This window comes from Halichoeres trimaculatus, unplaced genomic scaffold (genome assembly GCF_033239565.1).
Source record: "Halichoeres trimaculatus isolate MK-OKI-2021-1 unplaced genomic scaffold, fHalTri1.1 fHalTri1_scaffold_4, whole genome shotgun sequence".
Lineage (NCBI taxonomy): Eukaryota > Metazoa > Chordata > Actinopteri > Labriformes > Labridae > Halichoeres > Halichoeres trimaculatus.
Genome location: NW_027437182.1, coordinates 29475309 through 29489965, shown reverse-complemented (window position 1 = coordinate 29489965; position 14657 = coordinate 29475309). Strand labels below are relative to the sequence as shown.

The following is a 14657-nucleotide window of genomic DNA, read 5'->3' as shown; positions in this document are numbered from 1 at the left end:
GCCTCCTGTGGGGAAAGCTAAATGAAATCTGTCTCTAAAAACTGAGCATGTCTTTATTCACAGCTCTGATTGTTTCATCTTTCCTTCCTCCACACAGCCTCTAAAGAAGATGGTTGACAGAATCCGTAAATTCCAAGTCCTCAACAACGAGATCTTTGCCATCCTGAACAAGTACCTGAAGTCTGGAGACGGAGAGAACATGCCGGTGGAACACGTCCGATGTTTCCAGCCACCCATTCACCAGTCGCTGGCCAGCAGCTGAGGGGCTGCGCTCGGTGTTTACAGCGTGGACCAGCGTGAAGCTCCAAACACTGTCAGCATTACCACACTATCTCTAATATTCCTACCATTTATTTTAGGTCTTTAACCACAGAGGACCATTAAATGTGCAGTTGGGCCACTTTTTGTCAGATTTTTTTTTTTGTATTCACTCGTGCCTTATCTGAAATGAGTAGACCTTTTTGGATGACATGTTTTATACTTACAGCTAGAGGGGAAATTAGTTTTATCAGATGAGTATTTAAGGGTTTGCAGTGGTGGAAAAATAAGGGTGAGCATATTTTAAGCCTGGGTGAAGGTAAATTTGTATTTTCTATATTTTTTTGAGCATGCATGCGAAGCGTTTTAAAGGAAACTGAAAAGTAACACACTCATGTTAAGCATTTATTCACTGTGCCTTGTGTTTCAAATGTTTTAATCATTTTAATTCAATAAATATGTAACAAATCTGTTGGTTTGTCTGAAGAGCTTTTTATGTAAACACTACAAAAAAAGGTTCCTCCAAAAGAAATCGTTACTTTCAAGTATCACGAAATTAAACCAACTCAATTATAGTGAGTGTCCTTGTTTAAATGTGTTCATTGTCAGCAGGACTTCATATAGAATATATATATTAAAACCTTTTGATTTATAGAAAGTAAGTCAGTGCATGGATATGCATGTACATATAACAAAACGGTTCTTAAAAAACTCATATTTACAGCGCTACAGAGGAATGAAAGTAAGGTCTAACCGTAACTCAACATGACCGGGTCATAGTCTGAGAGAAGTAAGGCAAATTAAAACAATAAATACAATCCACTGGTCTGTCCCAGTCCCCAAACCGCTGATTGTCTTATTGTTTCAAACACCAGAACTACGCCATGGTGGCTGAGTCAGTTTCAGAGTTCCTTAATGGTCCAAAGACGAGGTCATGGCCCCGTTTCTTCTGGAGACGCTATCAAAAGGCAAACCCATCTCCCTGTCCTCCATGTCCTCTGTGGACTCGTTATGTAGCATTTCGTACGTGCTGTGAGCTGCCGACCCGTTGGCGGCTCGTTCCTCCTTCCTGATAGACACGGCGAGCGTAGCTAGGCTCACGCTAACGTCTTTGAAGGCGTGGAGCAGGAAGATCCCCACGATGATGGTGAGGAAGCCGCTGAGGGTACCGATCACGTCGTCCGAGCCCATGTGACCCCACTCCTTGAAGAGGATGGCGGAGCAGGTGAGCACGGACGTGGTGAAGAACACGTAGTAGATGGGAGTCACCAGCGAGGTGTTGAAAATGTCCAGAGCTTTGTTCAGGTAGTTGATCTGTGTGCTCACACACGCTATGAGACCCAACAGTAAGATCCACGCCAGCGGGTTCCTCACCACGCTCTTCCCAGCGATGGCTTCTTTGATGGCGATGCCCAGTCCTTTGACACAGGACACAGAGAGTGCCCCGATCACTGAGCAGATGGTGATGTAGACCAGGATGTTGGTCTGACCGTGGCGAGGACCCACCACAAAGATGAAGATCAGGGCCACGATGATGACGATGGTGGCAAAGACAAAGAACCCTGAGAGAGAGAAAGAGCTTTGACTGAGCATTAATGGATAAAATAAAATGAACTTCATTATAACTCAAAGAAAGTGAGACGAGTATGTTTGATCAGAACAGAGTTAAAACAGTTTTAGTATTTTTCTTTTCAGGGAGACAGGAAGTGTGTGAACTGGAGTGGTGAGAGGAGAATTATATGTTGCAAGCAGACGAGGTCGGGAGTCGAGCCAGCAGCCACCAAGACAGACTGTAGCCTCTGAACGGGGGGTCGGAGCTTTAACTGCTGAAATAAAACCTCTTAAAACCACAGAACATCCTGAACACACAGAAGTGTTTTATCACATTATTGAAATCTGTATTACAACTGAGACACACTCATAAAGATGCATGATTGATACTTTTACCTTTGTTTGAACTGTTGAGCTTTTTTATATCCCCCCCTTTAAAATTTGTAACAGAAACAACCCATAAACTGCTGCTCTTTCTTAATGTTTGACAATGTTTGTAATGTTTAAACAAATCAGTGTTTCTAACAGCTCAATGAAAACCTAAGAGTCAGGAAATGTGTGTTTAGTGCGTTATTTCTTTGTTGCAACAATACCTCTTGGCAATAAATCCCGCACTGCTTTCAAGCCTCTTTAGAGTCAGTGGCTGAATGAGCAGTTTGGCATTGACAGAGATTTGGCAAGTGTTTCATGGGCTCAATCCACAAACTGAGCTCTGCTGCTCCTCCCACAAATGCCTGTTTCTCACATATGTGGCTCCATTTAAAAGAGAAAAACAGACTTTACAACGGTGTAAGATTTATGTCAAGAAGAATTGTTACGCAACAAAGAAATAATCTACCAAACACCAGCTGCCTTACTTTTTCTGTGATCTTGAGCATGCCAGTGTATGATTGTTATGCTGCTGATGTCAGTGCATGGCACATCCTTTGCTGATGGACAAGCGTGTCCACAGAAAATATTTGGCCTTTACCGACTCACAACCAATACATCAGAGCGACTATGAGTAATGTCACATTAAAAAAATCTGTCTCCAGGCCCCTGAGGCCACAGTCCATAGAGGTCTGCCCAGGGTGGATCCAGACCTGCAGCCCACTGCATGTCATCCCCCCACTCGATCTCTCTTCTCTGTGTCTCTCTCTCATAAAACTCACAGATCTATGAGAAATATAAACCCATGTCTCTGAAGCTCGCTGGTGGAATCCTTCAGGGTTTTTCATTCTACCAATTCAGCTAGGACGTCTCCTCTGCCTCAAAACCAAACTTTTCATTAAATCAGTGGTAAAACTTCTGCCTGTTAAAGATCAGTCTGTAAAACGCTCTCCGCCAGACGAGCTGTCTGATGTCAGGGCTGCCGGCAGAGCTGCTCCTGTCCTCACAACTCATGACCTCGTCATGTGTTTCACAACAACTTCCTGAACCTCTTGAGGAGAAAGGTGTTAACTTTCATTGTCACTTTTGGCCCCTGGGTTTGACCTTTTTGTATCTTTTTCACAGAGGACAGCAACTTCCATCAGCCACAGCTCACATCAAGCTTTGTGGAGGGAAATGGGCAGAAAAGAGGCTCCCAGGCTGTTACTGCAGTATTTGAGTGTTAACAGGGGGTAAACCTTAGGAAAAAAAAAAAGTTTTTTTTAAATTTCTGTTGTACCTGGATCGACCAGCTTCTTCGCCATGTCTTCCAGACTGCTGATCTCCTCCTCCTGTGGAGCGTGAATTACCATGGTGGTGGAGCCCAGGATGCTGAGCAAGCACCCGAGCTTCCCGTGCAGGTTTAACCGCTCCGTCAGGAAGTACGACGACAGCACCGCACTGCAATGAAAGTTAAGGTCAGCTGCAGTGACTCCTGTCCACAAATCCATTTACAAACATTAGGAGAAGGTCAGTTTGGATAAGCTCTAAGTGCCCATGACATGCAGTGAGTCATCTGTACCTGACAAGCACACTGAGAGCTCCCAGCGGGGTGACCAGAGTCGCAGGAGCGAAGGCATATGCTGCGAAGTTTGCTGCTTCACCGGCTCCCACTGTAAGACATCAGTGAGAGTTAGAAAACAACCTTGAGTTGGTTTAAATCATACTGAATGTAATGTTAACAGATTTTTAGATCTCAGTGACCTCTGTGCAGAAGGTTTAGAGATTGTGGGGCCCTGCTTTAGTCGATACCCCAAATACAGACTCCTGCCCTGTCTACTCTGAACTCTTTACCCCTTACTTCCTGACTCCTCAGCTGCCCCGTCCAATGACGACAAAAAAAAGGCCACAAAGAAAAAGTTTTTGAAATGCTTCAGTGATTGGGTTTTCCCGGATTTCATAAGACAGGAGGAAATGGCTGCAGTGAAATCCTTCTGTCACAAAGACGTGCCTCTCAACAAGGTGTGTATTTGTTGTGGAAATGAATGGAGATTAGATCTGCTTTACAACACTACTTTTCTTTGTTCAAGACAACACTTTTTACCTGATACAACACCAGGAGGTAAGGTATTTATCAACGGTTTCATAAAGCTGTTGTTTAAAATTTATAACGTTAGTAAATCCTGGTTAGCCATGTCCTGCCAGTCATCTACCAATCAGAGCTAACGTAACCTCACTCTTCATTTTATTGATAGACTCTGAAGTTTGAACAGACCACTGCAGAATAACTGCTGACTGTGGGTTGGAATGGACATTAACACAAACAGATTAACTCCTGTATTAGCCTTTAGCTAGCATTTTAGCCTATAGCCCTCCCATTTAGCTTTCTTCTGCTCTTCTGTCCTTTTTCTGTCTGAAAGTTAGGCTCCTGTGTCCACCACCACTACAAAATTAATCACAGAATTCATTTTCAGCAGAGTTCGTGTTTTATCTTTTCTCGCTACTAAACTTTGTCAGCCGGTTTGGTGATGTCATAGGCCATGTCACGCGTAGCCAGTTATTTGGGAAACTGGATATATTTTCATACGATAACATCTGTCGTCCACGCAAAACCTGCAGCTTTACGTCACTAAAAACAACGTTTTCTTAAAACTTCAGCCAAGGTGAAGACTTTGGAAAACTCTGGTTTCATGGTTTTGTGTGGAGACCGGTAAACAGAGTTTTCAGTTCTCAAACATAACAGCTGAATAATGGGGGGTGGTTTACGTCTGAGAAACACTGTCAAATATGGGTTTGGCATGTCTCGAACTGCACTTATCGGTCATGTAGACGAAAATATTTTTAAAAACAAACAAGTAGGGGATATCCTTTTTTGAGAATAATCGGCTACGTGTGGACAAGGCCATAGAGACTTCCACGTGCTGTAAATTCATCTGGTCCTGCCCGACCTGATCTGGAAGCTAAGAAGTAGCATTCGGAAATAACCAGTAACCTGTAATATTGACACTGATAATCTCATTTTAAAGTGTGGATTATGATCAGGCGTATATCTAGAAGAGAGACTTTTGCAAGATCAGTGAGAAACTCCTCTAGGCCCTTTTAATGACTGAGCTCTGTGCCCTAAACTTATGTTGGATGTAAATGTGTCACATTCTGCAGTAAAATTTGCATCTTGACGAAATCCCCTTTGTTTTTTGCAGCCAGTCTCAAGTGGACCCTCACAGACAGCTGTTGTATGCATTCCTGCATAAGCTTTATTTCCTAACACTGGAGCTTTCTGCTGAGAGCTCCTGTTCTACAGCTGCTTCCAGCAGTCACACAAAAACACCAAGTCACAGCCTGAGACATGAGTGAATCAGTAACCTCTGTATTCTACAAGGTCAGACTACTATTTCTGTCCATCATGGAGTCCATTGCTCAGGTTGAAAGCACAGGAATTCCCCTTCAGGTTAGTAAACACATGTCCCAAGAATAACTTGTATGTCAAAGTCAAGGACAGACAAAGAAAGCTCCTGAGGTTAAAGTGTGCTGCAGCAGCTGTAAGTACAAAGATATCCTCCCATGTAAACACAGGTTGGATAATTAGGGGTCAAAAGATATGAGGGAGTCAGAGTTAAACTGTAAAAGCTGTCAACAGGTACTGATCACCAGATCCGTGCTGAGTGTGAACCAAATTATCATTACTTACTCGACAGTAGACCAGCCCACCATAACCATTCTTTCAGATAAGCGTGACCACCCTGGCCTGTGAACAAAGATGATAAAATTAAACACGTTTTATGACATCTTGATGTAAATAGAACCTTGAGCATGCAGGTATTCTGCAGGTGTACTGGATTTAAACTGGAGGTTTTGTAATAATGGTCAAGTTAATCATTACAAAAGAAAGTACTCATGATTCATGACACACACCCTGACACATGAAAACACCAACACACCCTGCAGAGTCGAGCAAAACCAAGTGAGACTGAAATGTGGTATGACCAGGTGTGACACGGGGCCGTCTCCACTGGTTTGACGACTTCACCGACTCTCACTTCTGCACAACAATACCGGGAGTGCCTCAAACTTGGACTGTTTGCTCACAGAGCATCGAGCCCTTACCTGCTCGCATGGATCCCTTCCTCGCCAGCCTCAGAAGACCTTTCTTCTTGAGGATAAAGCTGCCCCCGATGAAGATGCTGGAGCTGATGGCCAACCCCAGGCCGATGTAGAAATCATACTTCCCCCTGTCCTGTCCCATAGTGAGGCTGGATGTGCTGCTGTTGTCTGTCACATTTACCACCAAGCAGTGCAGCTGCTTCCCAACGGAGCAGTTCTGGCCGACCCAGGCACCTGAGAGTCAACACCATTTCAGATAATTACCACTTATTTCATAGCATTTACAAAGACCAAACAAAAATACACCATGAGCAAACACCTGAAACAATGGCCAGGAAAATCGTTCTTCTAACTGGCAGAGAGCTTCATGGGAAACAGAGTCATAGTGAGCTGCCTCTGTGTTCGAGGGAGAAAAATGCAGACAGGGAACAACAAAAAACATTTCCCTGTCGTATAACTATCATGCCATTTATAATTCCAGGTCAGAACACCTGTGCAGCTCTTGTTAGTGCAAAAATCAGTCTTTAATTTACAAGTCATCCCGCACTCTTTACAAACTCCTGTTCTAATTTGGCTTCTCACCTTTTAGAGACATAGGTTTCCTTTAAGTTGTCAATATCATGATGTATCATTCTTCAATTGTCTTAAACTCTCCTTGTATTTATCTTAGCCAGACTTCATCACTGTGACAGTGTCCTTACAGGTCACCCTCAAAAATCAATCATTCTACATCCCTGCAACTGGTGGAGCCAGCTCTGAGGTCTTTACACAAGCTGCCTGTTTGTTAGAGACTGCATATTAAAATAGCGCCGCTGATTTATAAAGAGTTAAATGCAGTTCAAACTGTCAGGAGCGCTCAGGTGGTCTGGGACAGGCATGCTTCCTGTCCCCAGTGATGGAGGCAAACATCAAGAAGCAGCGCTCGCTTTAAGCGCCCAGAAAACGTCAGATCTGCTGAACTCTGTTTTTTTTCTTTAATGGTGTTAAACTCCAATTTACAGCTTAGTTTTATTTTTATTATCATCAAAACAAATTGTTACACCTATATTAAATTAGGGCTGCAGCTATCGAATATTTTAGTATTCAAGTATTCTACTGAAAATCCCATTGATTAATCGATTAATCAGATAAAATACATTTTTGTTTAGTTAAAGAGCAGTTATTTTTCAAATGAAAATTTTTCTCTTTAAGATATAGAATTTTCTGATACAGCATGTCAGTAAGAGCACGTGCTTTGGTAGCTCCAAAATTTGTAAACACACTTTGACACATTTTTTGTGCTTTGTACATCTCATCAAATGTTGCAGACCCAAATGGCACCCGTTTCGTAGAATGACCCATTAGTCTCCAAACTCCAGAAAAGAAGCTAGATTTGTTGCTAGTTCCTATTTTGTATAAGAGGTAGCTTGAGGGGTCTGAAAACTCTCTCAATATGGCCTCAGCTCTATTTGAAGAACCACATATTAATCTTTTTTTTAAATGAAACGATTCCTCGAGGTGCAGAAAATTACTCGAGTAATTTTTGTACTCGAGTACCTCAAATAATTCGAGGAATCGTTTCAGCTCTATATGAAATACAGGACATAAATGCAAATGTCTACAAAGTGCTTTGACAGATAAAAACAGGGCAGAGAACAAAGAGGACAAAAAAGACAAACATTTGACAGAAAGAGAGAAGCAGTTATGATGTCAGTGGAATATTCAACATACAGATAAAATGCAAAGAGGGAAAAAGTTAAATAGAAAGAGTGGATTTTTGAAAGATGAGGACAGCATCACATTAGGTGAGAACAGGAAGGGCTTAGAAGGAAGTGAAACAATGACATAAAGTAAAAAGATAAATAATTCAATCCAACAAGAGCATTAAAATTTTAAAAATAAATCAACTGCATGCTCTTATGCTTATTTAAAAAACAGTGTTATTTTACCTTTTGATTTTACTGTTTTGGCTTGACGTAATGATTTTGAAATGTCTGCTTTTAAAGTGTCTTGTCGTACATCTTGGGTGAAGCCTTTCAGCTGGAATGTGCAGTAAAAAAACTTCTCCTGACTATTGTGGCATAATTAACCCTGTCATAAATTCCCATCCAATGTAATACTGGTAAAACTATGTGCAATAATAATAATGAACTTATTATGAACCACCTTATAAAAACATTAGTTTACAAAGTGCCTAACAACAGAAGTCCAAGGGCAAAATAAATTCAATAAGATAGAAAACATAACTTCAAAATATATGGTAAATACATAATAACTCAACAACAGGAAAGGAGAACCCAGACAACACACTAACACAACAATAGAGACTGAATCCACGAAGACCAGTTGTAAGAACCAGTCAGTACAAGAAGAAAATAAAACAAACAAAAAATAAGATAGTAGATAAATAGATAAAGGGAGACAAAAGTTATGGTAACAGTAGTAACACACACAAGTCAAAATAGCAATAACAGTGTTAGGTTGAGTAAAATTATTAAATTAAATTAGTCTAAATGATTAAATAATAATAATGCTGACAAACAATAAGATAGAACTGTCATAAAACATGAAGGGAAATTAAAAAATAATCATTAAACTAAAATAATAATCAGGTAATATGATAATAATACTGTCTGTTTAATGGCTGGGATCAATACTGCCAGCAGTAAATAAAGATAATCTGGGGAAGACTGTTAAAGCCAGGTGTGGAAGTTAGGAGTCCATTCTAAGAGTCCAAGCATTAAGAAGAAAACACTGAGGATATAGACAAAAAGTAAACATGTTTAACAACACTGAAGCAGAAATCCTCTAACCTACCGTTTCCACATTTAACATCACAAACAGGAACCCCATAATGTGATGTTAGGCTGGAATCCATCAGAGTACAAACACATGGAGGACAGTCTGCTGTCCCATCCAAACACAATGACGACTGACAGATGAACAGCTAACCGGTTGTTTGGGTGTTGCATTTTAAAAGCCTTGAGCAGCTAACTCACCTGCTCGTTATTTCTTCATATGGAGCCAGAGGAATGCAGGAAGCTATCACTGTTAACCTGTGCACGCGAGGAGCAGCTCGAGCTAACGTGAAGTCGACCTGAACAGCCTGCTTCAACCCCATTTATTTCAGACTAATAAGAAATCCATTGATCACTAAGCTCTAAGTCAGCGCTAAATGGTTACTCTTTCATTTATTCTGCGTTAATTTAACTCTTATACACGTCTTGTTAGCCCTTTAGCACTATTAGCACAGCGGCTAACTGGTTGGCTAGCGCACCAATTAGCCTCCAGTCAGGATTGAAGTGGTAACTAAACCGGTTTTAGAAGTCATAATGAGAGTGAATACCTGTTCAGAGGTGGTCGGTTTTGCCAAGAGGTCCTGTCAGCACCTGGAGGTTAGCGAACAGCCAGCCTGCTTCCTGGTACTGTGGCTAAACATGTCATACTGCTGTCTGTTTCCACCATCAGCCAGCACTAACCACTGCCGCACTGAGCCTCTTCCTCAGCCTTTCTCAGAGGGATGTGACCGCTGAACTGTGTGCCCTCCGGAGGCTGAAGTCCACATAACCACACTCGTAACATGAGATCAGATACTGCTGCACCTCAAGAGTAAGACAGCGCTCATAAGCAGTGACACTAAGATTTTATTTCAAGTTTCCACTTTATTAAATAAAAGGTAAAGTATTTAAGTGGGGAAGACTAGGGTTTGTTCTCACACAGTTTTTTTTGTCCTTTTAAGTCCCTGTGGGGGCTTTGTAAGTAATGTTCAAAAAGTCTCACTTTTATATATTATCTTGTTCATAACACACATTTAAAATAACATTATCAGCAAAATAAAATTAAAAAAAATAAGTCTTTTCTAAACTCAATTTGTCCATATCTGTGGAGAACTCAACTAAGCAATTTACAGCATATAAATCTGTATCACAATGCAGAAAAGTTTAGCACAAAGAAGCAAGATCTGCCCTTTCCCTGAAAAAATAAAATATTTTGTAGAAATGGTGGACACTGGAGCTGGACTGTCAAAAAGAAAAAGGACAGAAGCAGAGCAGAAGAAAGCTAAATAGAAGAGTGATAAAGCACAGGCTAAAACACAGGTTGAACTTAAGTTTGTAATAATGTGTAGAATGTGTACATCTTATATGCATCTTTTACTGCGTAGTGAATTAATTTAGCACGTTTACACCCCGCTTTGTACCTTATCCTCCACTCCTGTACATGTTAATATTTCCTTTGCGGCTTTAATTGAGGCCGTACTTTACCTCCATGTGCAACATGTGTACTTATTTTCTCTCTGCATTAACATTTATTGTGGAAAGACAGACTCTATAGCTGTGGTTTTGTATTTATTGCTGTTGTTTTAGAATTATTTTTATGTTAATGTCTCTGTACTTGGCACCAGTCAAGCATGCCTTAATTTGACTGTATACCTTTACTTTGACAATAAAAGAATTTGAATCTGAATTGTGTGTATTAATTAACACAACCACCTACAAGGTATTACCAAAACAGCTGACTGTATAGACAACTTAACAAAAACTGTCGACTTAAAGATGATATGAGCATTTAATGCACGGCCAAATTAAAAAACAACAAAACTGTCCTGTGTGTTTATTATAATTCACATGAAACTGAAACTTTTCACTGAAGGTGAGAGGTGGACAGAATATTGATGTTGACATATCTGTCCTCATTCAGCTCTTTCTTGTCAGTTTCTTACAGTTGACACACCTTTAAACACACAAGACAAATGTCACAACTCTTAACACTGGTGCTGAAATCAGTGACTTAGAGATGCTTTCACCAGCTCTCTGCTGTGTGGATTGCAGGACATGATGTTGTTCCACTTCGCTCTGTATGAGATGGTTAGAGGTCAGTGACCTTGTTTCCTCATTCTCAGGACCAGAATGCTAAAGGAAATTAACGGTTTTATCACAGTGTCAAGAGGCAAAGGTGAAATGTGGTCTGCAGTTCCTTAAGTGGATTGATGGGATGTGGTGTATGTGTGGCTCTGGCATTGCTTTTGGAACAGCTATATTGTAAAGGCAGACTTCAACATGAGCCAGAACTGTGTGTTAAAATAAAAAAGCAGTATGAGTTAAAAATTATTTTTTTCAAACAATGACATTTTAATGTATCTTCATAAAAAGGAGAAGTACCCTTGGATCTTGTCAGGATAGTGTATTTCTCACTTTCAGCACAAAATCAACACATGCAGTCTTGGAAATTAGTCTTAGTTTAAAAATCTGCTTACAGAAAAAAGATATTAGTCATAGGACAAGTTATACTGAAATATAATCTGTTCCCATGTCACATATTAAATAAAGAATCAGCACATTGACACAAAAAATAAGTTTGTATCTCAGCTGTTTAACCCATTAGACAGAAGCCTTATTGGGTCATTCTTAAAACAGGAGCTCTGATGTGACTGCCTCTAAAATCACACTGAATTATTCAGAGGGACACTAAATAAGTCAAAGTGTAGGTGATGCCACTCTGATATAGTCTAACAGTGTAGGAAAAGAGAACACTTTGGAGCTGTAAAGGCTCAAAGAGAAACATGGAGATATTTGTTATAAATAATGATATCAATAAGGGAAATTCACGGCGAGCCTCAGGTCATATTCAAGTCCACTGTCGAAAAACTTTCAGAGCTTGAGATCATTTAATTTTGAAAAAATTAAAAGGAAGAGAAAGATAAGCAAGAATGTTTTAAGTTGTCAGTGTTTCTATTCAATTACTAAGTAGTCTGAAATGTACTGAGCTGGAATATACACAAAGTAGATTGTTGAACCCACTCTGTAATTTGAGCCTGTTTTCGTTTCCATCCCAAAACTCAAGAGTCAGTCAGATCAGTCAAGTTTTGTGTAAACAGAAATAAGGAGCCAGAAAGACGTCCTTACATGGAATGTGAAAACGTTGTGCATCACAGCAATATAGTTATAATGCTGTTGTTTTTCTGTGTGACACTGCGCACAGGATTTGGAACCATGAATTGCACTGATGACTAACCAGTTACTGTTACACATGGGTTTAGAGATAACTTAGAGTCAATTCAACCTAGAAACTACCAGAAAAAAATTCAACCATTTATTCCTGTTTTCATATTTATTAAATTAAAACTCCAGAGGGGAAGACCCTTTCATGTAGATTTTGCACCTGCTTGCTTGCTCATTTGTCCTTATATGTCAAGTAGTGTTTTATAACTATGAAAAAATCCTGCTTCATTTTAAGTCATATCATTAGTATAGAGCTTTTCTTTGGAAAAGTTTTTAAAAGGCCATTTTTCACTTCATCTGACAGCCCTGTGCAAAAACAAACAAAATGCTTAATTAATGCTTATGCTTAATTTAAATTATCTGTATATGTAGCTTGTGTGATAACTAACAGCTGTCCCACAAGGAACAGAAAAGTCTTTCAAGTAAAATGTTACATTAAAAGTCATTTTAAATAATGGTGCATTTGGTCACTGGCATTTAGAGAAAAAACAAGCACAGGCTCTGTATCATAATAAAGCAGTTTGGCACTGTTAAGTCCAGTAAATATAAGACCTTATTAATCTCAATCAGTCAGTTTTCTTCTTCCAAGTGATCAATGCCTCTTGGGAAATGCGGAGTAAAATGACCCCGACACACACTGTTGTCAGACCACACAGCATGGCGAGGCTGTCGGTTAAAGTTAAAGCAGTCCACTCCTTAAAAAGAATAGCCGAGGCCAGAATCACAGTGGATGTGAATGTCACATAGTATATGGCCTCAAACATGTTAGAGCTGTAACACTCCAGAGCTTTGTTGATGAAGAAAAACTGTATCAGGATGCTGACAGCCAGTGTCCCCAGGAGGCCAAGGAAGAGAGCCAGAGCTCTGCTGCTCGAGGGAGCATCTGCAAAGATATCCTGTGCTGCCAGGCCGAGTCCTTTGCTGCTCGGGACAGTAAAGCTTCCAAACAGGGAACATATAGCAACGTACACCATGATGTTTGATGTGCCGTGAACTGGAGCAATCCACACTATGAGAATGACTAGCAGGAGGACCACCAGGAGGGCGTAAGCTACAACCACTGCAGGAAGAGAGAAGAAATCTTCCTTCATATAAGCAAATATATTGTGATTTAACCTTAGCTTTAATAACTCTGAAGGGCAAGTAAAGAGGAAGCATAAAGTATATTAAAAACAAAGTTGTCACCTGGGTCCAATAGCCTCTCCTCTAACTCCAGTCGTGTTGTTACAGTTTCTGCTTTAGGTGCATGGATGATCAGAGCAACAGAGCCACAGCAACATAACACACAGCCAAGCTTTCCCAGTATGTTGAGATGCTCCTGCAAGATCCACGAAGCCAGCACAGCCCTGTGTCACAACAAAAACAGCGTAACATAAAATCTCCTCACATCCCAACAAATACCTCAAATTACTAACGTGATTGTCTGAAAATACAAACAAAAGCCTAAAAATTATGATTCTAGTTTAACCACATCACCATGTCAAGCAAAGTAGATGAAAATTCAGTTCTTTCTTTGACTTACCCAAATAACACTCCAAGGGCCCCTAGTGGGGTTACTATCACGGCAGGGGCCACATTGTACGCCAGGAAATTTCCAATTTGGCCAACAATCACTGACAAGTTCATAAACAGTTGTGTTAAAATGTACATGAATAATGAAGTTAGGCATGAAAACAGGCAATGATACTGTATATGATGTGTTGTGATTATTTTCACTGTGCATCAAGTGTCGATGGAGGGCGCTGTACTTACTGGCCACTGTGCCACTCCACCACACCACATCTGTGAGGTACGAGCCTCCTGTGAGGAATACAAGAGATACTTTGAGTTGAAATTATGTAACCTTCGACACTTTTGTTTAGCTTATACAGTTACATTTTTAGGATAAAATGTGTCACTTCTGCTCGTGTTATCCCATAGAAGAGCAACTCGTGGTCCTGCTGTTTCAATGTACCTCTGTCGCGAGACCGTGATATTCCCTTCTTTTGAAGCACAAATGTCGAACCGTTGATAAAACTTGAAACTACTGCTATCACTATTCCAGCGAAAGGTAACGGAGCACCAGTTAATTCTGAATCAGTGCCCATTTCAGTGTCCATTTACTGGGTTTGTTTAAACTACAGAACAAAGACTTCCTGTAGTCCAACTTTATTATGGTATGAAGGCAGGAAGTAAAACAATGCGCATGTGCAGATTCTTAAGTACCCGGCAGCACCATCCAAAGGTTGCCGTTATCTTAACATACACCTGGACAAAATAAGCTATACTTTTAATGTAAGATACTGAGCAAAATTTGTTCTCCAAAGTATGCAGTGCCAAACAAAATACATAACATGTATTTTAAAGCGGGCTATGTACACAAAGATTTGAATTTCTAGGTCAAGGTTTTGTCTGAATATAATTTGCAATTGCATCAAAAAG

The 14657-nt window shown here is 40.3% G+C and overlaps 3 protein-coding genes across 3 annotated transcripts in view; 1 reads left to right on the top strand and 2 right to left on the bottom strand.

Moving 5' to 3' along the window:
- cyfip1 (cytoplasmic FMR1 interacting protein 1) overlaps positions 1-732 on the top strand; it is a 43478-nt gene extending 42746 nt beyond the window's left edge. The window contains exon 31 of the mRNA XM_074667775.1: positions 98-732. Coding sequence (XP_074523876.1) covers positions 98-262 — 165 coding nt within the window. The 3' untranslated portion in view covers positions 263-732. The remainder of the gene's footprint in view (positions 1-97) is intronic.
- On the bottom strand, positions 678-9827 carry nipa2 (NIPA magnesium transporter 2). The gene is made up of 6 exons (XM_074667776.1): positions 9584-9827; positions 6262-6492; positions 5846-5902; positions 3740-3830; positions 3458-3618; positions 678-1820 (listed from the first exon to the last, which is right to left on the bottom strand). Exons 2-6 carry the CDS (start codon positions 6398-6400, stop codon positions 1171-1173), a joined length of 1098 nt encoding a protein of 365 aa, XP_074523877.1. The 5' UTR covers positions 6401-6492; positions 9584-9827; the 3' UTR covers positions 678-1170.
- A 1459-nt stretch (positions 9828-11286) lies between these two features.
- On the bottom strand, positions 11287-14392 carry nipa1 (NIPA magnesium transporter 1). The gene is made up of 5 exons (XM_074668300.1): positions 14191-14392; positions 13989-14036; positions 13759-13849; positions 13422-13582; positions 11287-13296 (listed from the first exon to the last, which is right to left on the bottom strand). Exons 1-5 carry the CDS (start codon positions 14333-14335, stop codon positions 12803-12805), a joined length of 939 nt encoding a protein of 312 aa, XP_074524401.1. The 5' UTR covers positions 14336-14392; the 3' UTR covers positions 11287-12802.
- Between the last annotated feature and the right edge of the window lie 265 nt (positions 14393-14657).

Bases quoted from the DNA above. Each gene is read 5' to 3' on its own strand.
- nipa2 (XM_074667776.1), bottom strand. From the start codon at position 6,400: ATGGGACAGGACAGGGGGAAGTATGATTTCTACATCGGCCTGGGGTTG. The intron at 5,903-6,261 runs GTAAGGGCTCGA...CTTTGTTCACAG, and splicing joins GAAGGGATCCATGCGAGCAG to GCCAGGGTGGTCACGCTTAT. The intron at 3,619-3,739 runs GTACAGATGACT...CTTTCATTGCAG, and splicing joins GCTCTCAGTGTGCTTGTCAG to TGCGGTGCTGTCGTCGTACT.
- nipa1 (XM_074668300.1), bottom strand. From the start codon at position 14,335: ATGGACACTGAAATGGGCACTGATTCAGAATTAACTGGTGCTCCGTTA. The intron at 13,850-13,988 runs GTAAGTACAGCG...TGAACTTGTCAG, and splicing joins GTGGAGTGGCACAGTGGCCA to TGATTGTTGGCCAAATTGGA. The intron at 13,583-13,758 runs GTAAGTCAAAGA...GTTGTGACACAG, and splicing joins GCCCTTGGAGTGTTATTTGG to GGCTGTGCTGGCTTCGTGGA.